This window comes from Apus apus, chromosome 6 (assembly GCF_020740795.1).
Source record: "Apus apus isolate bApuApu2 chromosome 6, bApuApu2.pri.cur, whole genome shotgun sequence".
NCBI classification, from domain to species: domain Eukaryota; kingdom Metazoa; phylum Chordata; class Aves; order Apodiformes; family Apodidae; genus Apus; species Apus apus.
Window position 1 is genome coordinate 28213966 of NC_067287.1, and position 24896 is coordinate 28238861.

Consider the following 24896-nt stretch of genomic DNA (forward strand, 5'->3'; position numbering starts at 1 on the left):
AACGCGCATTTGGTTTTGCTCACCCGCAGCCTGAGGAACGAGACTCCGCCGGAGGGGGCGCAAGCGCACCGGGGAGCGGGAAGCCGAGCTCCCCCGCGCCTGTGGAGGCCGCAGCCTCGCCCTGCATGCTCCCGCAGGTCCAGCGAGGGGCGGAAGAGAGCTGAGAGCCGGCTCCTCCCCACGGCGCCCGGGAGGCCGCTGGCGGCGGTGGTTGCGACATGGCGGCGCAGCGGACAGGCCCTAGCGCGGTGAGGGCGCGGTGGGGCGGGGCGGGCGGAGGGCGACTCTGCCCACGCCGGGGCTGCGGGGTCGCCTCTGGAGGGGGCCAGGCGGAGAGCGGGAGGCGGGGCAGCAAAGTTGGTCGTAGTTATTTAAAAACACCGGCTCTCCCAGACGGTCAGTAGTTGCTGCCTGGGCCCGCAGCACACACCTGCGCAGTCTCCTAACATGGCGGCCGCTCCTCACAGCTGCTGCACGGCCGCCGCCTGGCCGCGTGCCGCCTGGCACGCGCAGCCCGCAGTGGCGGGAAGAGGGAGGCGGGACCCCGTGTCAGACAGACAGGGCCTCCAGCCAATGGGGAGGCCCGGCTCGGGGCGCGCCGCGGGACCCTGGCCAATAGGTGGCTGCGGTTCAGCTCCGGGGAGCTGTAAAGTGGGGCCCTGTCCTTCACCCGGTGCTGTGGTTCTCCTTGGAGCGGTGGGTTGTGTTTGGGAGCCGTGCTCTTGGGACACCACCCAAGGAGACGTCCCAGGATTGAGTGCCCTCACCTTGGCGAGTGAATGCTTCTGGGTATTGGTGAGTGAACCCTCACCCCAAAGGGGTGAGCAGTTCTGTGTGTCGCTGAGTGAGAGGCCAGTTTGTTGTATGCTGCTCAGAGTTTACCATTCTCTGTCTAGGTAAATGACACTTGTTGTCAGTCTTCAGCATGGCCAAAATCCGAGTGAAGGATTTGAGGCCTAATCCTGCAAATGCTTCCTTGCACAAGGTGTCTCATTTATTTTGTGTAAACAAACCTAACCAGAACTTGCTCACCGGGACCTGGACCAGCAAATGGATTTATGTTTTTTTCAGTGCAGGTAACGTCTGCTGCCACGGAATGAAGTGCCATTGTTTCAAAGGGAGGTAGTACTGGGCTGTAACCCAGGGGCAGGAGGGTTCATGTCCAGCTAATCCTGGCTGTTAGAAGCTTATTTTAGTTCAGAATTAGCTGAGGTTCAGCGTGAGCAGTGTGAGGGAGTACAGACTGGTTCACTTTCAGGGAACAGCTTCAAATGATATGGGAAAGAAACAAGTGGTAAGTTTGTGGATCTTTGAGTCTTAGGGGCTTTTTAATTTCTGATATTAACTGAATTTTTGGAATGCCTGAAATACTTATCAGTGTATACTCTTTCATTATAATTATAGAATACAAAATCTGAAAGTAAACTGCCTTCCTTTTTCTAGAAGAGATAAAGTGCAGTATCTCCATTTCAGATTGTTAATAGGAATAATAATATTTATTTTTAGATTTTAGTTGTGTTAGACCTGCTGGTAAATATTTTCCAAATTATATTAAAATTATTGTCATATTTTAAAGTATTTTCCATAAGTAAGCTTTTTTCCTTTTATTGCTTTTACTATTCTGAACAGCTGCATTACTCGGCTCACACTGTGTACTGTTCAAGAATATTGAATGCATAAGTTATTGTGGTATTTTGACATTCAAGTAGGATAACTGATGTGCTTTGCAATGGAAGCACTACAGTACATTAAAAGTGAGAATTATTCAAGTGAAGTTGAAATGGAATCTGTGCCTTGCACAAAGCTGTTAGGTACGTACATGTCCCCATATCCCTAATGCAGTGCCTATCGGAACTCTGGTACAAGCATACTATTCCTGAGTCTATTATGTTATTTTATATAACATTTCCATCAGGAATCTGTAGCTATTTAAGAGGCGTACAAAGCAAAAAATATTCAGTGTGTTCTGACCATATCTGGAAATAGCTGTTTTCTGAGAGGTGGTTTCACGCTGTCAGGAGCTGAATTTTGTCTCGCTTGTCTTCCAGTGCCCACCTCGTGCCCTCCCTCCAGTGCCAAGGTAAAATCATGTTAATTCTGTGGAACTGATCATGGTTCTGTACTGCAGTGGTTTTTAAAGTCATGAAATTAAGAGAAATAAGTTAAAGAAACATCTGGGTAGTCTTAATGGCTTTAAAAAGAATTGCTTTCTCTGCTGATTTGTTGTCCTATAATCCCTTAAAAGGAATATAAAGCATTTTAAAGTTGTACAGAGGCCAAGAAATGTTGCTATATTACCTCAGTTTCAATACTCTTAAGAGATAAGCCCTTTAAAAAGTTTCAGACAAAGAGCTACTTTGTCCTTTTCAATTTCTTCTTTCTTCCCTCTGTGTTTTGTTTTGTGGTCTTTCTTTTAATCACAAGTCCTTCAGAACAGGGAATTTCTGAAATTAGATCAGATGTTCTTGAATAGCGATACTAGTTTGACATAGTATAGGGAAAAAAAAAATCTGGCTTCTTTTTCAGTGTGCAAAGAAAGGCAATTATTTCGTTCTTATGACGTGGTACTTCAGAATTCCTTCAAAGTACCCAAAAGCAAATGTGATATTCATGATTTACAGCACATAAAGATTGTGTCTTTTTAGTAGTGTATGTGCTCAAATGTTTCATAACTTCTGTTGATTTGTTACGGATCAGGCAGTAAGACAAGTTTTAATTAGCCAGGTGATTAAAGCTTTTAATCTGATCCACAGCTAGGCAGTCAAGGAACTGTGCATAGTCACGAACAAAGTGTTGAGTCTTGCTTCCTGCCCTTAGCCATGTTGTGTGCAACTGCTCATAAAGAGAATCAGGAGTCGGGATAAGGAAATCGATTGCAAATGCAGCAGTGTGAATTTCACTGTTGTGAATTGTAATTTATTCAGAATTAACTTTCTTCTCATCTTTGTTCCTTTTACACTGCTCTTCAACACCTTTTCTTCTGAAATGTGAAGTGGAGACCAAGGTGAGCTATTCTGGCATTAAAGAGAATTGTAAACATCCAATATTTATGTGTTTGGTGTCACTTCATCCTCTCTTTAAAGATAGAGCCTTAGGCTTTTCCTAAATGCAGGCTGATAACGGATACCTGTGCTGCCACTGCTAGAACTCTTACTTATTTTTCTTTGTTCTCTTTACCATTTGCTTTTTCCATGCTGAATAAAGGCAACTGAAAAGTTGTCACTGTGCTCTAATATTTTTCAGAGTGTTATTCAGAGTATTTTGGTTTTTCACTTAACACACATGCATGTGCATATTTAGCTTCTGTTGTGCTTAACACAGATTTCTTACCTGTTTTCCTGCCTTGTTCTTAGTACTCCTGCTTGTGTGAATTGCTGAACTGTCATCTTACCTGTAAAAGGTGAAGGCTGTCTTCACTTGTAAAAAGAAATTGCTTTTTAAACTAGTAGTAGAATGGCTGTTAGAAAAGGAAATTGAGGTTTCTCCATGCTGTGCACCTGTACTTCTGTTTTCTGTTGTGCAGATGAAATTCCACTCAATCGTCCCAAAAAAAAGAAACCCAAAGGAAAGACTCCATTAGGTAAGGTCCTGCCAAGACTGAAAACTGTTTGTGATCCTGGGTGAGACCTGCACTGTAGCCAAGCTCCTGACACAGCACGGTTTTCAATCTTGTACTCCATTTTCAAGTAGTGTTCTCAGCTACTTGATTACAGTTGATACTATATTGAACAACTGCAATCTTTTTTCCCAAAGTGGCGTCGATTTAGAACAAGTCCGTAGTGCTGACTAGTTACTTGTTCCATCCCCTGCTCTTTCTCCTTAGATCTGTTCTCAGAACTGCCAATACAGCATGTCTTGATACTGAACTGGAAAAGTTCCTTTGTTCCTGCTATTTTTTTCCTTTTAAAAAGTTTTTTATGCTTCATTAGTCATTTCCAGCTGCAGGCTGCTTGATATGTTGAGGGTGTTATGTGCTTGGGTTTCCGAATTAACTAAGATAAAATTGATTTAACAACTTGGCTCTTTTTCAGTCCTTGGACAAATAAAGTCACAAGTTAATCATTCTATTATCGTTGAAGAGTTAAGAGCCTAGAAAATGACCAGCAGCAGAGCTTTGTGTTTTTACAAGAAGTGGATCTGCAGAACAAACATATCATTTTAAGCAAGATTACAAGTCTGATCTATTTTGATAAAGCAGAATGTGTTGATAAAATCTAGTGGATTCCTGTAAACTAGTTGACTCATCATCCATATGATGAATTGATGAGTAAACCTCCTTGATTTCCTTAAAAGAGTGTACAGTTGAGACCTCACTGAAAGACCTTTGAATGCAACAAATAGAGCTGCTGCTAGCAGGGTTTTCCAAGAATCATATTTTGTTTACTGTTGTTTTTAATGAGCTGAATGATGGTGCAAAATTCACTTTGGGCATTACTTTGGTGGATAAATTTGCATTTTAGCACAGCAGAGCTTTATAAAATGTGGTAAAACCTGTGCTTGAAGTGAAAACAAGTATAGGTTCAGTTGTTGTAATAAAAAATGTAGTACTGGAAAGAGCTATAGAAAGGCAGATGTAATGTAAAATGGAGAAGTAACTTTGTCTTTCTACTTCTGATTGTGCAGAATGATGCTACTCCTGCTAGAATATTTGATTAATTCATGATAACCTGTCATGGAAATTTAGTTCCTCCGAAGTGTAGTAATTCATCTCTTCAGACTGGAATAAACATCCTTCAGTGTTATTTTTTTTTTTGCTTCTCCATTATTCTTGTAGTGTATGTTTAGCTTTGGAATTTCCCTTTGATAGGACACTAATTTGCCTTAGCACATATCTGTGTGAATCAGCTTGTAACAAACTTAATTTTTTCTTGTCCCTTGCATTATAATCTTTGCACGTAGAAAGGAAAAGTATAGAGGTATAGTTCTTCCCTGTGGTAGATATCATTCAATCAGTCCTCTGTTTTATGTCCAAATGGCAATTGTGCCACTTCTTGGATACTTAAATTTCCTCCTGGGCATGAAACCCATGTCAAGGGTGAAAGGAGAGCTTTCAGCTGTCATCTTTGTGTATTCATGCTTAACACATTTTTTTTCCGCAACTCACATAGCCAGTACATTCTCATCTCAGCTGTAAGCTGAGCAAAACAGACATTCTGCACAATGTAGCAGAAGGCAATTTGTCTTGTCTGTTTTGTAGAGGCTCTGAATTAAGGTTGCTGGATCTTTTCACCTGGTTTTCAGATGGCATCGTCCAAGCAGCAGTTCGCCGGCAGTCTGAAAGCAGTGAGCCCCTAACTCCTGAGCCTCATGATGTCCCTCCTCAGAGGAAACGCAAGAAGAAGAAGGTACCTACTGGTATGTGAAATAATTGTAGATTAGAAAGAGCACTGAATAAAACTTAGTGATGCTGAAATACCACTGGCCAACTTGTGTTTTGGCTTAAAACGTTTAATGTGCTTTTGTACTTAAAACAGCTGAAAATCTCTGAGGGAATGGTAGCTTAGAGTTTCAGTTTCTGATCTCAGATTTGGTAAGGTACAAACCCTCATACAAATGATGGTAATACAGTGTTGGAAATGATAAAATAGATCCTTTATGTCATTTAAAGCAGAGATCATAATCCCTTTTTTGCCACTGTGTTTATATAATAACTGTATTTAAGTGAAAGTATTTCTATTTTTATGAAAGCTGTGAAATTTCTATGTGGTTTATTTTAAATCTTCAGATTCTGAGACCTCTTTTACCGAGCAAAATGTTGCATCGCTGTTTCAGAATGGAAATGGTGTGGATGATGTCCCTGAAGCTGAAGAAACAGTGACCCGCAAGCAGAGAAAAAGAACAAAGTGAGACAAAAAGATCTAACTGTCCTCACTTGTTTGCTTTATGCATACCTGGATGCATTACAGTTCTGAATGCTTTTATATGAGCCTAATATTTCAGTCGCATAGATGAAAAGATTAGAATGTACATACTTTCCTTTATTCTTCTTATCCTTTTCTTTGAGACATATAACTGCTTTCTCATCCTTTTTATTTGCCTTTTCTATGAGAACTATGCCTTTAAATCATTTTAGTTGCCTTTCTACCAAAAGCATCCCATTTTCTTGCCCTTGAATTTAGTTAGTTTGGTTTTTTTTGAGTTGTTAACCTTTCACTGTGTATTTCATCCCACCTTATCGTTTTGACACAGATAGAAATTTAAATAGAGGAAAAAAACCACAACAAAAGAAAGGATTAGCTTTATGATTTTAGTTAACTAACGCCATGAGAACTTTAGTCCTTAAAATGGTAAATGGGGGCAATATTACACAGGTCAGTAGCCTGGTTGGTACTTATAAATCAATTTAAACGTTCATAGGAGCCTTCAGGTTTTATACTTTCTCATCTTTTTCTCTGCCCTTTTATGTTCTGTGCTGATAGGAAACCTCGGCCAGCTGAAATGCAGTGTCCTGATGAGCTGGAAGTGGATGAGGAAGACATAATTGAAGATGAGAACAGAAAGAGCCCAGATCAGCAGCCTGTGTTTGCTGCTCCCACTGGAATTAGCCAGCCTGTTAGCAAAGTGTTCGTTGAAAAAAATCGTAAGTACATATTGTGATTTAAGTAATTAAAGGAAATTATTGCAATTAAAGGAAGCATTACTGTATTTAAAGTAAAAATATTGCAGTATTGGGAAGAGGAAAAAATCCACAAACTCCACGTTTTCCAGAACAAAAATTATTTGGAAATAAATACACATGATAATTTTTCAACAGTGAATGTTGTGATGCTGTGCTGGCATGTTTGATTGACTTTAAAAAAAAATAAAATCCATGGTATGGGTGAAAAAGGCTGTTTGATAGTACCCAGCTGAGCTTATTAAATCTAATACTTGTCACAGAACCATGAGAAAAAAGTGTCATATACTATATTGCAGAAAGTATTTCAAGTGCAAGTTTTTTGTTTGGGCACTGTTGTTTTTTTGCGGTTGGTTTTTTTTTAATTGCTTTGGGGTTGTTATGGGGTTTTTTGTACACAGAACACTGAGTAATTACCCAACGTGCTTTGTACATAGCCTGACCCACCAGGATGCATAACAGACAGAGGCATCCTGGTAGGAATGTAAGCTAGAAGGAAGTGGGGAGAAGACATTTTCTAATGGAACTTCTGATTATTACAGCTTTTTAACGCTAATAGGTATTAATGTAGAAATTATGATGAAAGGTAACAATACTCTCTAAAACTAATCTCCTCATCCTTTCAGGGCGTTTTCAGGCAGCTGACCGTGCAGAATTGATTAAAACCACTGAAAATATCAATGTACTTATGGATGTGAAGACTTCATGGACTACCAGAGATGTTGCCCTCTCAGTGCACCGAAGTTTCAGGTGAAAAAATAAATATTTTGCTGTAAATAAGCAAAAATCAGAGTTGGTTGGTTGGTTTTTGTTTTTTTCTTTTCTTCTCCCCGAAAGTTAGCAACCATCTCTGTCATTATGATGTATCTTTTATTTCTTCTGGATATTCCTAATGGTGGTTTGGGATGCTACAGTACAGATTCTCAGTACTCTAGCTTTTGGTATTTGTTGTCAAGAATATCCATTTCTATTCTAGACATCACATGTGAAGTGGGACTTAAAGAGAATAACTAAAGAAGTAATATTGCAAAGATCTAGACTGTATCTGTGTAGCAAGAGATTGATCTCATAACAAAATTAGAGACCTAGAGAAAGAAAATGTGTTACAAAATGAGATTTGCCCATCAGCTGTATGACCAGAATAAAAATACCTGAATTCAGATAGTTCTTAAAGAAAAAACCCTGAGTGAAAAAGAGGGAGGACTGAAATTGGACTGGGGCATAAGTTGCACACAATAGCAAAAAAATATTTCATTCCTGTAGCAGTAATGGTGTGGTGATAGGATCAGACAAAACATCTCATTTTTCTTTAAGTGCTCAGGTTCTGGTGCAGTCTGTCAAGGGAGAAAGCAGAAGTCCTGTTGCTTAGAATTTTTAAAATTAGATCAGAAAAAGTATTTGGAAACAATATGTGGAAGGCTGGGATCCTGTCATGGCAGCAGGGTCAAACAGATGGATTCATAGGCCTTTTCTGTCTGTAGTTCTTTGCTAATTCAAGATGTTAAGCTTGTCCAATGTTCTTTTCTCCACTCAGGGTGATTGGACTTTTTACCCAAGGCTTCCTTGCTGGGTATGCTGTGTGGAACATCATTGTTATCTACATTCTGGCAGGAAATAATCTTTCAGCAGTTTCTAACCTGCTTGAGCAGTATAGAACACTAGCATACCCAGCTCAAAGTTTGTTGTATTTGTTGCTGTCTATCAGTACAGTCTCAGCCTTTGACAGGTAAAATATATTTGTATTTGAAAGCTATATGCAATTTGTGTGCAATATGTTCTGTTCCCCATGCTATAGCAATTTTTGATCTGCTGTTGATGATGTAATGGGATACACTTAATGATTTTGTGCATGGCTGACTCTACAGCTAAAGGGTGTACATATGTGTTGGACCTTTGTTACTCATTTCTGTCCATTGCCTGGAATCTTGCTTCAATGTGCTGGTCCTGTTGGTGTGATCATGAGGTGAACCAGATGGAAGAGCTGACCATTGTTGGCTTTTTTTGGGGGGAAGAGGGGTGGAGAACAGACACTGTTTGTATTGGGTTACTTTTCACATGAATCCATTCCCCACTTAGATTTGCAGCATAGCTGTGTCACTTTTTCTGTCTGAGCTAGGTTTTCTGTGTTACAGCTCTTTCATAGATGTTAGAGTTGTTTCTTTTAGTTACAAATACTTTCCATGGCAGCACGGTAAACCAGGAGAGGAGGTAGTGCTTTGGAAGAAATTGGGAGGTTTTTTTCATGGAGCGGTGGCAGGCAGGAAGCCTATGTTATTCTTAATTGTTCCTTTACTAGTGTAAGCCATGTGATCAGTTATAGTAACATAATTCAGTTGGTGGTGTGGACACTGAGAGAGGGGAAAAATCTCTCCACGTTGTACCTGTTCCAGAAAGGACTGTAGTTTGAAAGCTGTACATTTCATGGAACATCCCTTGTAGTTTCAATAATGAGGACAACTGCCGTGCATGTGGGATACAGTTGTGTATTAAGGCACTGTAACAGGCAGAAAAAGGTATCTTGCAAAAAGTAAAATAATAGAATATTGCTAGAGGAACAATATTATTATCTTACTGGGCTGTGTTAATGACTCTTGGTTTTGTTCTCAGGATTGATTTGGCAAAAGCATCAGTTGCACTGAGGGGCTTTCTTACCCTAGATCCAGCAGCAGTAGCCTCTTTCTGTAAGTATTTTGAAGCAGATAGGAAGTTGTCCAGAAAAGACAGTACATGTAAAAGTCCTACATACTGTTTTCAGTGAAATCTCCCTGGTTATTTTCTGCTTAGGAAAGTGACTTTCTTAGTAGTTGAAAATGGCATTCAAAAGCTATGAACACTTTGCCACCTACTTTTTTAAAGTATTTGCAATAGTAGCATTAGTGGGACTGGTTTGAGATCTTTCCCAGGCTTCTGAGTAGAGAACCAGAATCACAAGATGCCACATTTGATGTAGGTAATGGGGTGAAAATGTGCAGAAACCGCATTTTGATGGCTCAGGGAAATGCTGAAGAAGAGAATTAAAGGACGCTATCACTGGAGGCAGTTGAGTGAAAGGAAATAAAATCTTGTGATAATTATCACATCATGATGAGACAGCATTTGGGGGATTTATAACTGACACTAATAATTTAATTTCTTCCAGTGTATTTTGCTGCTCTTATCTTAACCTTGAGCCAGCAGATGACATGTGACAGAATTAACCTGTACACACCACCTTCGGAAAATGGCAGCATCTGGTAGGAAACTTAAGAAATAACTTCTGTGTAATATAGTGCACTTAGGAACCTGAGTCAGACTGGTGGATTGAAAAGGTTAAAACAACATACCTAAGAAAATATTAATGAAGGATCCAGTTCTGTTTTTGTATCTGGCTTAGCAAGTTTGGTTTTATGATACCCTGTTGAATTTACTATTGTAACCCGTATGTACCTGTGAACCCCTAACTGATGTGTTGATATGCTTTTCCCAGGATGGCAGGCACTGAGGAAGAAATTGTTCAGCCATGGGTTGTGGTGAATCTGGTGGTGTCTATTCTAGTTGGGTCAAGTTGGATCTTCTTGTCATACCGACCAGAGCTAGACCACAGCGAAGGTAGGAAACATGAATAGGCAAAATCTTTGTTGAGGTTTTTATCTGCTGTGCTCAGTGTTTGATGTTTGAGACTAGTCCTGAGAAACTTTATGGCTGAGGAAAAAAAAGGATCTCCTAGCAGCTTTCCAAAGCAAGTGCTTCTTAGGATGCTGGTATCTGTGTTGCGTTTTACAAAGAAAAACCAGTAATTTAAAAAGGAAAGAAAAGCCTTGTTTGTCCTGGCTGAAGCAACATAAATTTTGAGACATGAGAGAGTTTGTGTCTCTTCTGTGTTAAAGGGAAAAATAATTTTTGCTTTTAACAGTATTTTGAATATTTGAAATGTATTTATTGTTCTTGTTTTAGAAAATTGCCTAATGTTATTAACATTCATTTTGCAAATGCTGAATGAGTTTCTAGTTCAATGTTATTTTCAATAGAATGTTGCAGGTTTGGGGAAGTCCTGAGCTTTGAAAAGTCAGATTTGTGTTTGTAGAGCTGGACTTCAAATGAGGACTGCGTGTGTTGGTCCAGGCTAGAGGAGGGGGCAAGCAAGTCATCCACTTTTCTTAGAAGTTTGCTAGAGACTAGGCCTTCTTCCTTTTGTTCTTCCAGCTGGTATCAGAAAGTGTGTTGTAAGTCAGCTTTCCTATCAAGTTCATGCAGCCTGTGACTTGAAGCTATGCTGTACATAAAAACTATATGTTTCAACTTAAGTCAGCAAGTATCCAAAGAGTGTAATGAGTTGAAGCACTGGGTTTGTGTTTGGGAGGCTGAAGAAGATTGAACATGCTTCCTCAGATTACTTCAGAATTTTAATGTACAGATTTCTGTATTTCAGCTGGCCCCAGTTACTCTAATAACTCAATGGGGTAAAACCCCACAACCTAGATGGCAATACTGACAATTTTTGACAGTAAAATTTATAATAGTTTTAAAATTGTATTTAAAACACATATTTTCAATAATAAAGACTGCCATTGGCTTCCTTGAAGAGCTTGAGTTTTGATAAGCTTTTTTGATGTTTATATGTGTCTACTAAGATTAAAAAACCTGCTTCAGAAATTTCAAGAGAGAAACTCCATTAGAACTTATCCCAAATAGTATAAAAAGTTTAGTCCTGCAAGGATGAGTAGCAAAAAGATGTGAATCTCAAACTTGTGTGGATAAACCACACTGTTGCATGTACAAATTGTGTATCTTTACTGTGTTGACAAGTTGTTGGCAAACACAGCCTGGTCTGTATGCTGAATGTGCTGTTAACAAGGCAGAAAGTAACACCCATGCTGAGGGTGCACTGTAGATATGTAAGGGAATTCAGTTATGAGAAGACCCTACTCTCAGCAGCACAGAGATTCATACAGACTACCTACCTTATCAGCTGCTTAGTGTGCCTGGCTGAATTTCTCCACCAGGAACTCTTCACTGCTGACCTTGGGGCTGCCTCCCATGCCTGAACTGTCTTGGTGACAGCTTGCTGCAAGCAGAATCTTTCGTGATTCTTTCTATCCCAGGTTCTAGTGTTGCTAACTCATGCTGTGATAAATAGAGCAGATACATCCATAAATGAATGACTAAACAGAAATCTTACTTCTTGAGTCTGCCTCTCAAAACTTTTCACAGTCCCTCAATCTTTCAATGTGCAAGATGATACTGTATATGATCAGCTGCTAAAATAACAGCCAATTCTGTTAATTTTGCGGGGGGGGCAACAATAGTTTCCTAAAGACAGTGGCAGCCCTTACTATTGCTGATACTAGTTATTGATACTGTGATTAGGAAGAAATGCAAGAGGCTTGGAGGAACCCCAGAGCAATTTTCAAGAGATACTGCAATCATATTCAGGTGAAACTTTTAATAAAAAAAATAATTTTTTTCTTTCTCTTTTAGAACTGATGTTTCATACTGAAATTGAGGAATTTCCCCAGGGAGATATACCCAGAGTCCAGCCATAGTCTTGTGTCTTACAGCCATGTATTATAATTTTCATAAATAAAAGAAATGTATTTTTATATTGTATATATTTGATTTTGATCTTTTTATGTATGCTGCAATTTATGTGATTGAAAACCTACTTTGTAAAATAAAAAGCAAAAGTATAAAAGCTGTCTCTAGTGCATAGTCAAGGTGATTTTGTAAATTTCACACCTGTGTAGCCAAAGAAACCAGATGGATGCAGAGGGTCAAGTATTCAATGCCTTTTAGAGCACTGTATAGTTTTCAGCAACCTGCTTTTGTTACTGATGCTGATAGCAGTTGGCTTACCTGGTTTGGCTAAATATTCCCTAGAGATTAAAACAAATCTTATGAAGTAGTCTAAAGAAGATTATAATGAAACAGTTAGGAAACATTAAATCCACAAAGTTAACAGCCATAAAATAATCTGGGTTTAGTTGTCATAAAAAGTATTTGCTAGAATAAGGTACTGGATTTTGTCAGTGTTTAGCCCGTATCTAGGGTTAAACTATAGCAGCTGTATCATTTTATGAGCCCTCCCCAGCGTTGAAGGGCAATCTGCTTTGCTGCTTTTTCTAAAGAACCTTGGATTTCACAAGTGTTAAAAATGATCCTACTTCTACCCATTTTGAGATTGATTTGCCCCAAAAAGGTAGTTTTGGTTTTGTGTTAGGATGGAATGGGAAACTTCTGAAAATTACAAGGAAATGCTTACTAAAGCAAGATAAAACCTGTGCAGCAACCCACCTTCTATGTAGTGATGTAGTAGCAATAGTGGCTGCTGGTGGGTTTGGATGACAGCCAACATTCTTTTATATTTAAATGGAAAACCAAAAGCATCACAGATGTGCATAAACACAGAGGTACTGTGCCATGAAACAATCTCCTTAGTAGGCACAGACAAGAGGTAGTTTGAAATCGGTTTCTCAAGAAATTATCCCCTAACACCCCAAATCTATTTCTGTGTTATTTAATATGTATTGACCTTGCCATTTTATTTCATGTTTGTGTCTAAGTGTGGTTGTAAAGGGTGTGCAATCATCAAAGGTCCCAGTAGATTTACTGTACTTCATAGTAGTGAAGTTAAGAGTAAACGGTTAAAAGACTTAAAGGGGGATGTTAAAGAGATACCAAATTTTTTGCTGTTATATGAGATGCTTTAAAACAAGGATGGGAACATGAATAACTAGGGCTTCTGGGGATTCAGCATTTTTTGGGAACTTCATGAAATTTTTTTTTAAGTAACATACATTTATGTAATGAATTAATGGAGTAGAATTACTTGTTTTCTTTTGGGAACGATGGGAGGTTTCCACAGGAGCCTGTTTAAACCTAATATTCTTTCCTTCATCCTGTCTCATGTTTCTGAATAGGTTTAATTATGTTAAATAACAAATGTTACTCTGCTAGCTTGCTATTAGTAGACCACCTAATTTTTTCAGTGCTTACTTTTTTAAATCCTTAAGTCTTTACTGGTTTGTTATATCAAATAGCTTTATTTCATAATATGGTTCTTACCCATAGTCTTTTGAGATCTCTCTGGCTGGATGTGTTGTGTCATATCTCTGAATTTCAGTCATTTTCCTCATTTGTACACGATAGGGATGACCACCATCAGGACATGTCATTACAGCTAGCCTAGTTGTTTCAGAGGTTTATTAGACAACCTAATATACTTTAGCAAAGCTACTTTAGCATTAAAGACAGGATATGTAACTCACCTATTTAGGAATCTGCCTCGTGTCAGTCATTGAGAACAATGGTTTCCAAATGCTTTCCTATGATTTTACCCACCTAGAAACTGCTTTCATAGCACTGAGGAGGAGGGGATGGGGAAAAGAGAGAGGTAAGGTAAAACTTGGTAATTTTTTTTTATATTGACTTTTGTTCCTTAGTAGCATCAAGTGGAAGAAACTTAATCTCTTCCATGGATATTTCTCACATTGAGACTCTTAAGTAGTTCATATAGCAGATCAAGTTGATTATGAGTGCTTTTTCCTGTGTTGATCCATTCAATCATTGACAAACTGCTATGGGATCAGACCAAGCCAGTAAGAAACTCAACAGTATTGAGCACATCTTCAGGATAATGTTAATGTAAATTTTCTATTGTTACAGGCATTTCATTATTTTACATAGTGCTAGATGCTATCACAAAGAAACGTGGCAGCAAAGAAAACAAACTTGTGTTGTTTTCAAAAGTATTGCAGAAGTAACCAAGTTAAAACTGTTTCAGTGGTCATATTTTTGAAAATGTGTAGCAGTTGTGTAAGCCCCTTTTAATATACCTCACAAGCTCAGGCCTATTTAATATGCTGGTAAGACACATTGCTGATGTGAGTAAATGAGTGAACTAGAATATAAACAAAAAATTGTGCTCAGAACTATGTAAGCTTGGAATAGAAAGTCTCTGTAACTTGAATCTTAACAATACAGATCATGAATCTCAGATTTTGAAAACATTATATGCAAAAACTTCAGATTTTCAGTAGAACAGTTGTTTCCAAGAACTTGTTTTCAGTGACAAGTAGTTGAAACCTCTGTAACGATATGATGATTATAAATTTTTTAATGTTAACTGGTATTTCTTATGTTGCATTATTTCTTAATAGAAAGTATCACAGTTAATGAGCCAAACTGCAGCAAACCTTTCAGCAAATGTAATCCAGGGACTAGTTTCAAGTATTTCTGGTTATTTTAGGAATTACTCAAAGTCACAGTGCCTCTTAATTTATTGTGTTTGAAAAGATTGTAGTTTTTGAGCAGCAGTAAAAGGAAAGACTTGTGAGCTTTTTAACTTACAAAACAAAAATTGTCTACTTAAAAGCTATGTCAGTACAGAAGCTGGGTGAGTATTTAGAAATAATTTTACTTTTTTCCACAGAAAGAGACAGCAGCACAGTAACGCCACTGAAACACATTTTTAAAAAATAAATTCATACAAACTTTGTATTCAAGTTCATTTTTACAGAGTGTGTGAAGTACACTGTTGTTTCAAGACAAGCTTCTAAATACTAGCAGGTAAGCTGACTGAAATTTTCTGCAGTGTTTTTTTGTTTTGTTTTGTTTTTTAAAAAAAAGGAGTATTAATGTTTATTCACAGGTCTGTAATTAAAATATGTACAATTTTGACTGGGTTTTTACATGTACTGATAGCCAAAATTGAGCTGTAGATGCTATATAATGGATTTGAATCAAAAAGTCAAAATTTGTGGTGGCTAAGAATTAAGACATGGGGTTGACATGAAAATAATATCTTCTCTAAGAGTATATGATTTTTTTAATGATCAGAGGAGTTTTCCAGTTTAGACAACCATTTTCTTACATAATGATTAACACAAACCTGAAACTTCTTTCCTGCAGGAAGAAGCAGCAGGTAGTATGACTGGACTACAATGAGAAGAAGTGCAAAAATTAAACAAATAAATGGAGACAGACAGGGTAAGCTTATTGAAAGGTTTTTAATCCTAAATTTCATGTATTAGATTTTGAAATACACAGCTCTCTTCACAGCATGAGTAGAATCAACTGTTTTATTAATAATGTGGTTAAGATTTCATGTCTGTCTCAGTCTTGTGTTTTGGTCATTTGGTCTTCAAGGCTTTGTAGTGAAGCCACTGGCAAAACAGTAGTACTTGCAAGCGTGGCTGTAGACCAGCACAGCTATGGAAGACTTAATGTGGAATGTTGTTTATGTTGAAAATTTAAAATCTATCAATTTGATACCTATTTATACATTTTTACTACAGTCAGGACTTGTGTATCAGTGAAGTACTAGTGGCTTTGGTGCACGACTTTTGCTATAAGACAATGAGAATATGCAGCTTTTGAAAAAAGCTGTTGTTCAGCTTGAGTTGCCTGGTAAAGTATGAGAGATCAGAACTTAGTGAATTGCAGGGAAAAGAAAGGCAGTTTTTCATCTGACTTTGGATAGATAAATTCACTAGAATCATAAGGAGTTTATTAGGCTGTTACGGCTGAATCTATAGGAATTTAACTGGCTTGCAGAAGAGGTTCGTTGCCAGCAGCAGTGCCAGTGAAGCTTAATGCATGTTGCCTTTCCTTTAAGAAAACAGTATTAGGTGCTGGTAAGTTCTGGTGGTGAACAGGAATACAGTATACATAAAAATACGTACAGTAACTTTAGATTATTTAATGATTCTTCATAATAAACCTGAACCTCTTATAAACTTCACGGTTACTTTGCATAGTACGAGGTTCTCCAATGACATAATAAATGGAGATGCAAAGGTACAAATTTGTACTAAGAATGTAGACAAATGCAAGAGTATGAGTCATTTTAAAGTAGCTTAACTTCCTTGGGAAACACAGTATTATAACTGCATGAAAAAAAATCATGCATAGCTAACTTTTGGCAAGTATGACAGTGCATCAAGTTAGAAAAACACCTTTTGAGCTGCAGAAGCAACTTATTTGTGTCAATTCAAATTCAGACTTACAAATGAAGGATTTCTCTTTGCTAAAATAATTTGGGTGATCATGAAAAGACAAACAGATTGTATAATTAAGACCACAGACAAAACCTAAGCCTGAATTCAGAAAGGCACATAGAGACTGCAGCAGCATGAGATGAAAATATAGAGTAGGATTATAGCAGGAACTTTAAGAAATACTTTGAAAGAGGAAGATAAGCATTCAGCTGTTCTCTAGATAGTTTTCCTTACAGTCAGAAAGTGAGGCACACTGCACCTCATTATGCCAATCAAGGGCATAGTTAATGAAGTATGGCCACTTCAATGGCATTTCAAGTATACCTTGTGTAATTGTATCATAACCATATAACTAAAGCAGCAAAGTCAAATCACATTTTTCTTCTGTGAAACACGAGAGGTATGATTGTTTGGTATTTCTTTAGAATTCCCAGTCTATATCATCTTGATTTGCAGTAATATGTCCAAGTTCAGTCCCAACTGCTGTTGAGGGCAGTGCCAAAAACTCTGATCTGTTATTTTGAATAGGAGGTGGTAATAGAGACAGTAGTGAATTCTGTGTTTGTTCTTTTATCTAGAAAGGAGAAAAATTAAAACAGGGCTACTCATAAAACTACATAACCTTGTGTCTGACTTCATTAAAAGCATGTGAAATCAGCCATGTTCTTGCATGTTACAATATTGAAAGTAAAGCTTTCCTCACTCTAGATTAAGTTAGTCTTTCAAGGCTAATTACATTAGCTATGCATTTCTGCTTTAAATTAAGAATATTAATCATTATTCTTATTAGTTAGACTGACTTTATTTAAGTTAAACCAACTTTACCAAAGGGGAAACATGTTAATCTTATGCTTCCTATACTCTATCAATACATTTTATTAAAAAAAAAAAGTCTGAAGCAGATACGCTGTTGAAGAATGTTTTTTGCTCTAGCTAATAATTATTTTGTGATCAAACTCTAATATTGCTTGGCTTATTTAGGTTATAGCTTTGTCATTTCACAAAATATAGTAAACTCACCTGTTTGAAGAACGTATGTGAAAGCAAACTGCTTGCTGATGGCCTGGATGGTAAAATGAACAATATAATTATGTATTGGAAAGTAAAATAGCGCTTTTGGAAAATGGACAAGACTGGCAAATCAATTCAAGCTGTATGGGTTTTATGGTTTTTATCCACAGGAAAAATGTGAAGCATAAGAAAAGCAGCAAATAAATCCCACATTCTGTGCCTCAATTTGTAGCGAAGGCACTACTAAAGAAATGTATTTTTAAAGGCTTTTTCACTTTTCTGTTTAACAATACCTCATTCAGAAGAGGCACAGTACTGAAAACATACTTCAGATTTCTGTTTATTTCAAAGTGTGCATTTTAAAAATAGTTTTACTTGTTACAAAATATATTCATATTACAATAAATTAATGGGTCTAATGATTTAAAAAGCATTGTTCCTTTATGAGACAAGATAATTCTTAAATTACAAAACCAAAGCTAAGTTTTGTGTTTTGCACAGTACTTCTGATGTGAAATTCTGACTTTAATATTATTTAACCATTACTGTATCCTAAACTGTGGGCTATACTTGGTGTCTTAGATTGAAGTGGCAGAAAGTTAGTTTTAACCAGGTTACCTTTTCTCAGGGTCCTGTTGCAAGCAGAGTTCTACCAAGTTGTGGAATGCAGGTGAGAACGTTTTGGAACACGGAATTTGTAGTCTTTCACTGGTCATTGTGTGTGTCATGCTCTCACCAATTCCAGAATCAACACCTGATCTGGAATTCTTCATCCTGGATTCCCCACAGGAAAAGGTATTTATATCCCAAGGACAATATGTGGGACCTTTCAGCTTTTGCAGCAGCATCTAATAGAGAGGAAGAGCAGTATTCAGTTCAACCACTATCTAGATCTATTCAGGCTTAGCTGTGAAACTCCAGGAATAGAACAATGATTTGTTCCAGAAAGAAGCATGTATATTTGAGATAACAAAAATCAGCCACCATTTCAACAGCAATAGCACTGGTTTCTCTTGAATAAAAAAAAAAAGCTCAGTGTTTTGAAGTAGAAAGAGTTTGGCATGATACCTGAGTGGGAGGCATATCTTGAAATGGAACGTGTCCATTTGCTAATTCACATGCTGTAATTCCCACACTGTAAATGTCAGACTTCATGTTATACCCAGACAAATCCTGTGAGAGACAGAAAACTCTACTGGATGACTGATGCCATTGAATAGTGACAACAAAAAATACAAGTGTCTGTTTCAAGACAAGATTCTAATACTCTGTAACCTACATGGAATTGAGGCAGTTAAATTGTGAAACTTCCAGCTTTGTTCAGACATCTGATGGTTGCACTGAAGAGAAGTTTTAGGATCTGAGGTAGTTTCCAGGAACGTCAGGTAAAAAGACTTAGTACAGGCAACACCTTACCAACAGATTGAAAACTCATCCTCTTTAGGAGAATTAAAAATTCTCTGTATCTGTCTTTTTAAAAGTTGCAGTTCATCAGCTTCCATTGCACTTCTACAGGCAGATTCAGAAGCTGAGTACTTACAGTAACTTTGAATAGGACAACTGAAGCGTAATATATACTAACCTGTCTCAGTAGTTCAGGACTCAGCCAAGGAAGGACAGATGTACTAAACTGTGGGAAATCATATACCACCTTTGACTTTTGTCCGTTGTTAACTAAACTGTAGAGGCTGTTTAAGCCAGAGAGAGAAACCAGCCCATCCCCTGAAATCAGAATGTGGCTAGCTTTAATACTCCTGTAACATAAAGTGGTAGAGTTTAGTTATAAGAATTACTCAAAGCACTGCTAGAGTAGAAAGGCTTTCATATTTTATTAACTTTTACTGAGATGTTACCCTGCAGTTCTATTTAGCAGATTATTTTCACCAAAGTTCTCCTCTCATTATGAGTCTTTTTAATACAGATTCAAGAGGAGAGGTGATCAGCAAGGAAAAACTGCCAGAAATTGAAAAGGTCCCAGCTTCCCTGGAAAGGGTGTAAAGTAAGGAGGCCCTTTCTACAATTCTGATTCTCTTCTGCTTCAAAGAGACAAAGTCAGGCAGATGTATAATCCCTGTAATAACAGGCTTTAAAAAAAAAGTATGAATACCATTCTTGTTAAGCTCCTACAGACTTGCTTCTGCTCTAGTATTGGAAAGAAATCACTTCTGCACTATCTGACATAAAAAGGTACACAGAAAAGGAAAGAACTGAAAAAATAGTTTTGAAATGAAACTAAATTCTTACTAAACTGGATGCTATAATCTGATTCTTACCTATTGACATTTTCCTACCTGTGAATGTAGCCGTTCTGGTGCATGTAATTTAATCCTCTGATCGCACCAAATAGAATGTTCCGTATCAAAGCTTCACTCATCCCTTCAGGAAAGTAAGTCTTCAGCAGATGTCTAGCTGAACCTGGAAGTAAAAAAAAAACCTAGCTAAGCCTAACAGGTTTTGTTAAATTACTTATCTGTGCTTGCTTCATTGTATATATTCATCAAGAGCAGCATTCTCATCCTTCTGTTGATTATGGTACCTCAAGAACAGTTACATGGATGCAACTGATGCATCCATCAGGCTAAGATCACACTCAAGTCATGCTTCTGTTAACTGAAAGGCTATGCCAAACCTGTTTTCAATCTAGACAGGTTTTCTGTCGGCAAAGTTGTATAAAGACAAATACATCTCCCAGTTACCATTCCTCACTTGGTTGGTGTTAGGACTAAGTGCAGTGTTATTGCAGTTCAAATACCAGTCTTCACTGGGGAGGAAGCTTATGTACAACAGACTCCTCTAAACAAATGGTTTGGGAAAGTCAGGTTTGTTTACAAGACAGGGGATGTTAAAAAAAAAACCACAACAAACACTCATGGATCATGTGGTCTAAATTATTTCAGCACTTTTTCATATTCCAAAATTGCAGTTAACAGTTCTTACCATAGGCCATGAAAGGGGAGATGACCCAAAGCCAACTACCAGCTGTAAACACTGTCCAAAATGTCATTACATTGGGATGCTGGAAAAAGTGGGATAAAACCACCTCATTCTGTGAAATTAAATGAGATGTGTTAACCACAAGACAACAGTCTTACTAAGAGCATTACTGTGTCAGTAATCAGTAGAAATAACAGTTCCATGTGTGCATTGCTAAGAGTTGCAGATGATGTGCACAGCCTGCAATACAAACGTAAAGAACTTGCCTATAATTGCATTTGTCTGAAGTAAATCTAGTTTGCTCATAGTCTGAAGTTTTGGTGTTAAATACAGAGTACAGAACATGTTTTGAAGAAAAAGCTGTGCACTTACAGAAGTATTTCTAAAACACTTAACTATTTTTCTTCAGAAAGGCACATGCCTTGTGTTTATATTCTACTCTTTTGGAGGAAAAACCCGGCTGAAATGATGTAGTACAAACACAAAGGCTATCTTTCTTTAGTAACCTTGTGTGTATTCATCACTGTCTTCATGAGACTTGTGCAGAAATGCTGTTGCTTTACCTGTAAGGCTTTCAAATGCTCTTCAGAGCAATTTTCTAGGTCTGTGATCCTTACAGCAACTTGCATGCCTGTAGGCGTGTGCCGTGCAAGGTAGACTGAAGTTAAGTTGTTGAACCTCCTTCCTGAAACCAGAAGTGGCTACCTTAACATTGGAAATTATAATAATCCACCACATAATTTCCTTCATATTTAGAAATAATTTTACAGTTCTAAAATTGCAATGCGTAGCAGCATAACATTTTATTTAAGAACTGAAATAGTTGCAACAAAGTATATCCAGTTAAGTTGTTAAGCATGACTCCCCTATTTTCAGAACAACTAGAAGTCTTTCAACATTTGTCAGCATTAATTATATATCTAAATGAACAACACTTTTAGCATGCATATTCACATATATGCACACGCAGGAGGATTCAGGGCAACCATCCTTAGAAAAATCAACTCGGGTAGTGTGTTCATTGTCCACATACCAAATATTTAGAAAAGCAACATGCACAAACACCAAGACAAAAAATGAGGTAATTGTTGATTTGTTCTATATCTTAAAATAAATGAAACATGAGAAATGTTTTGCACTTTTCCCAAGTAAGGAGACACAAGAGTAGTTCTGGGGAGCTGATTAAACATTTTCCAAACTTAGTATTTACTGCAGTTAGCAATAACGCACTGAGAGCATGCATCTGTAGAAACAATAAATATTTTAAGGTACACTTATGTTACCTATTTCCAGCTGGAGTTCATAGTGAGAGACATTAGGAGAGCAAAATACCATATCATTCCTTCCTGTAGATGGGGGGATCCAGGCTAGATCAGAATCCACCTAACAGTGAGGAAAAACAATTCTCAAAATTACTGTAATATAAAAACATTTAGATGTTTAAAATTAATGCCAAAATGTCATTAATCAGAATGCTAATATCAAGTTCTCAAGTCAGAACATTCAAGCTGGTGCTTTTACCTTTACACCGAGAGTTTTATGAGCTACCGGTTTGTGTGTGTTTGTTTTGTTTTTAAACTGATACAAGATTAAGAGTAACACTTGGTCAGCTACAGTCATTTTCAAAAGTGGAAGCCCCAAAGTATACTGGTTATTTCTGCTGTTAACATTTTAAGAAGTACCCCCTAGTGCCAGTTAATGTTTCTTTTTTCTTCTTACCAGGCATTCACTGATGCTGCTCTGAGATAGCTCTGCTGGTCCAAGTGGTTCAACTGGTGTACGTAGAATACAGGAACAGTCCTTGAGAACACAAGTGAACGTTAGTTGAGTTGCTGCAATGATTAAACGTGGCAGCAGGAAAACATCAAAAGAAGCCCCTAAGCATAAATTCAGAAAGTTTACAGATACAAGTCAGTCAAGCACATACATGGCAGACCTAGAGAGAAGAGATACTAAACAGTTTCCTTCACTGAAAATTGATACAGCAAAGTTTAAGTATCTTGCCATTGTGGAAATCCTCTCAAGCAAGGCATTTCATTCTCACATTAAGGTATGACTGGGTAACAAGGTACAACTGGCAAAGATTTTCAAATGCAAACTTACCAAACAAGACATGGAACCACTTTAGATCAGAGGAAAAGTCACATACATCCATTTATTCTAGAAAAATTAAAGTAGCAATGTAAGATTTTACATAAATCTGTGATAAATGTAGGTCTCTTTAATCATAACTGTGAGGCATTCCTCTCAGTTAACACACACAAAAATCACTAAAAACTACAGCTCTGGGAAGTCCTGCTTCTGTTGAGCCTTTAAGCAGCATATTTATTTCAAACTACATTCCAACTCAAGTTTTCCTTTTTGATTAATGAGTTTAGAGATCTTATTACCACTTCTGAACAAACAATTTAATTGCAAATTAACTGTGTAAGTGAAGAAAGTAAAAAGGAACAGATTTTTGAATCTCTGGCAGTTTGTAGGAAAATAAATAATTGTCTGTTGTTTTAAAGGAGCACAGCTGTGCTAGTCAGATCTTGCTCAGCTGTGTGCAGCTAAACTAGCTCACACAAAAGGTAAGACAAAAGTAGTTGCACTTTACGTTTCACAAGCAAGAGAGGAAACACTATTGAAAGGGATTGGAGTACAAAAAAAAAAAGGGGGATTAAAAAAACCAACATCATTTTCACTTTACTTAGGCTACAGAATCAGCATTCCGTCTCCCTCACAGATGAGAGTAGCCACGCTAAATGTCTTCCACCAGACTTGCTTTATGTCTGATGCTTTGAAGGCCTAGGCAGTGAGGAGAGGTCACTATGGCTAATAAGCATATCAAAGCTTCTGAAGTGTAATTATTGCTTAAAAGTTAATTTTACAAAGGTGAAGTACTGTATCAGAAACTGATAATTTGCTTATCAAAGAGCTAAGCTTGATTATATACTGCATTTTAATTATATATGCTGTTTAATCAAGGCAAGGCTCTTGGAAAGCTAACAAGCTCCCACCACCCTATCCACTGCTAAATATCCAAGCATCTCCAAACCCATAGTATTTTTACCCTGAAAATCTGCTTTAGGTAAAAAAATACTGCAATTCCTTATAAAAGATGAAAAACTGAGACAAAAGGAGATCCTTAGAGGATTAGGGCTTGACTTTCCCAACTTGACTGGGGAAGTCTGTGGCAGAGTAGGAAGAATAAATGGAGGTGCTTCAAGATACTGGCCTGCAGCAATGTAATGGCTATACCTTCTCTACCTAGAAAGAACACACCTCATACAAGATTATTCTGTTGCATGGAATATGAAACCACAAAAGCTAAGCTGAAGAACCAAGCCTTAAAAACTATAGTACACTAAAATAATTGTAGAAAAAGGGGCACAGGCAGCCAACAGAAATATCCACAACCCACATTCGTTCAAATGCTATTATAAATGTAAGGGTTTTATTTTTTTCTTAGTAGTGTAACGCTGCTTCCATGTTAAATACGGTTTTGGATTCTGTCCCTACATAAACCTTCCTCTCACATTTTTCTTTCCGCATCACAGGCTTTTTTGGTACTGCGGACAGGAACGGCACTGCACAGCTCAACTGACACCCCAGCCTGCCCGAAGCTTCGGCTGCAGCGAGCGATGCGGGGGAGAAAGAACCACGGGAAAACGTGCCTGCGAGCCGGGGGAGCGCGGAGGCTCCGGGACCCGAAGCGCAGGCCCCGCAAACCCAGGTTACTCCGGTTCTGCCGACGCGGCGCTGCAGCGAGGGAGGCACCTCTCGAGTGCCGCGAACCTGAGGCGAGGTGCGATCAGTTCCAGGATCCGCTCGTGACAAAAGTAACGGAGGGTGGGAAAACAACGCCCCGCGGGCTCCCAGGCGAGCTCCCCGCTTGCCCCGTTACCCTCGTACCTTCCCGCGGCGCCTCCGTCCCCTCCGCGACAGGCGGCGGTTTAACGGCGTCGCCACTTCCCTCCGCACCCCCGGCAGTCGGGACGGGGCTGCGGCCCTGCCAGCGCGGCGGCGCCGCTCCCCGCAGCCACCTCCCGAGCTCCGCGGCCGGCCCGCAGGCCGGGCAGCCCCAGCACGGAGGCAGCGCCCGCTCCTACCGCTGCCTGCGGTCAGGGCCGGCGCGGCTCCCCAGCGGAGCCGCCAGCCCGGAACTCGCCCCGCTGCCAGCCCCGCGGAGCCGCAGGGGGTGGCGGAGGCCTCCCGCACCAACAGCCCGGCGCATTCTGGGGGCGGGTGGGCAGGCGGGCCCTGCACGCCGCGCGGAGAGCCGGGGGCTGTAGTTCTGGGGTGAGAGCCGGGCGGAAGCTATTGGGGTCCTCCCTCGGTCGCCACTTTATTACAGGCGGGGCTGGGGCCTGTAGGGC

At 38.8% G+C, this 24896-nt stretch overlaps 2 protein-coding genes across 12 annotated transcripts; one reads left to right on the plus strand and one right to left on the minus strand.

The window, feature by feature from the left end:
* The first annotated feature begins 188 nt into the window (after window positions 1-188).
* Window positions 189-12302, plus strand: TMEM237 (transmembrane protein 237). 10 transcript variants are annotated; one of them, XM_051623650.1, is made up of 14 exons: window positions 189-248; window positions 897-1294; window positions 2049-2080; window positions 2994-3004; window positions 3524-3580; window positions 5242-5355; window positions 5726-5843; window positions 6420-6580; window positions 7243-7366; window positions 8151-8342; window positions 9224-9297; window positions 9756-9849; window positions 10083-10204; window positions 12074-12302. In XM_051623650.1, the coding sequence occupies exons 2-14, from the start codon at window positions 1277-1279 to the stop codon at window positions 12136-12138; spliced, it is 1182 nt and encodes a 393-aa protein (XP_051479610.1). In that variant the 5' UTR covers window positions 189-248; window positions 897-1276; the 3' UTR covers window positions 12139-12302. The 10 variants fall into 10 exon arrangements, with proteins under 10 accessions (XP_051479610.1, XP_051479607.1, XP_051479606.1 ...); XM_051623651.1 differs by lacking the exon at window positions 189-248 and adding an exon at window positions 717-795; XM_051623647.1 differs by lacking the exon at window positions 897-1294 and having other exon boundaries at window positions 193-248.
* Window positions 12303-15581: 3279 nt separating this feature from the next.
* STRADB (STE20 related adaptor beta) lies at window positions 15582-24753 on the minus strand. 2 transcript variants are annotated; one of them, XM_051623664.1, is made up of 12 exons: window positions 24433-24753; window positions 22639-22695; window positions 22255-22335; window positions 21819-21918; window positions 21099-21220; window positions 20539-20647; window positions 19893-20016; window positions 19184-19355; window positions 18670-18774; window positions 18220-18449; window positions 17611-17653; window positions 15582-17164 (listed from the first exon to the last, which is right to left on the minus strand). In XM_051623664.1, exons 2-12 carry the CDS (start codon window positions 22648-22650, stop codon window positions 17012-17014), a joined length of 1251 nt encoding a protein of 416 aa, XP_051479624.1. In that variant the 5' UTR covers window positions 22651-22695; window positions 24433-24753; the 3' UTR covers window positions 15582-17011. The 2 variants fall into 2 exon arrangements, with proteins under 2 accessions (XP_051479624.1, XP_051479623.1); XM_051623663.1 differs by having other exon boundaries at window positions 22639-24315.
* Window positions 24754-24896: the final 143 nt, after the last annotated feature.

Excerpts from the sequence above, each read along its gene's own strand:
- TMEM237 (XM_051623644.1), top strand. The coding sequence starts at position 448 with ATGGCGGCCGCTCCTCACAGCTGCTGCACGGCCGCCGCCTGGCCGCGT. Across the intron at positions 3,581-5,241 it reads CAAAGGAAAGACTCCATTAG|ATGGCATCGTCCAAGCAGCA; the intron begins GTAAGGTCCTGC and ends CCTGGTTTTCAG. Across the intron at positions 6,581-7,242 it reads AGTGTTCGTTGAAAAAAATC|GGCGTTTTCAGGCAGCTGAC; the intron begins GTAAGTACATAT and ends TCATCCTTTCAG.
- STRADB (XM_051623664.1), bottom strand. Across the intron at positions 19,356-19,892 it reads CAGAACGGCTACATTCACAG|GAGTATTAAAGCTAGCCACA; the intron begins GTAGGAAAATGT and ends TTTATGTTACAG. Across the intron at positions 17,165-17,610 it reads CACATACGTTCTTCAAACAG|ATAAAAGAACAAACACAGAA; the intron begins GTGAGTTTACTA and ends TCTCCTTTCTAG.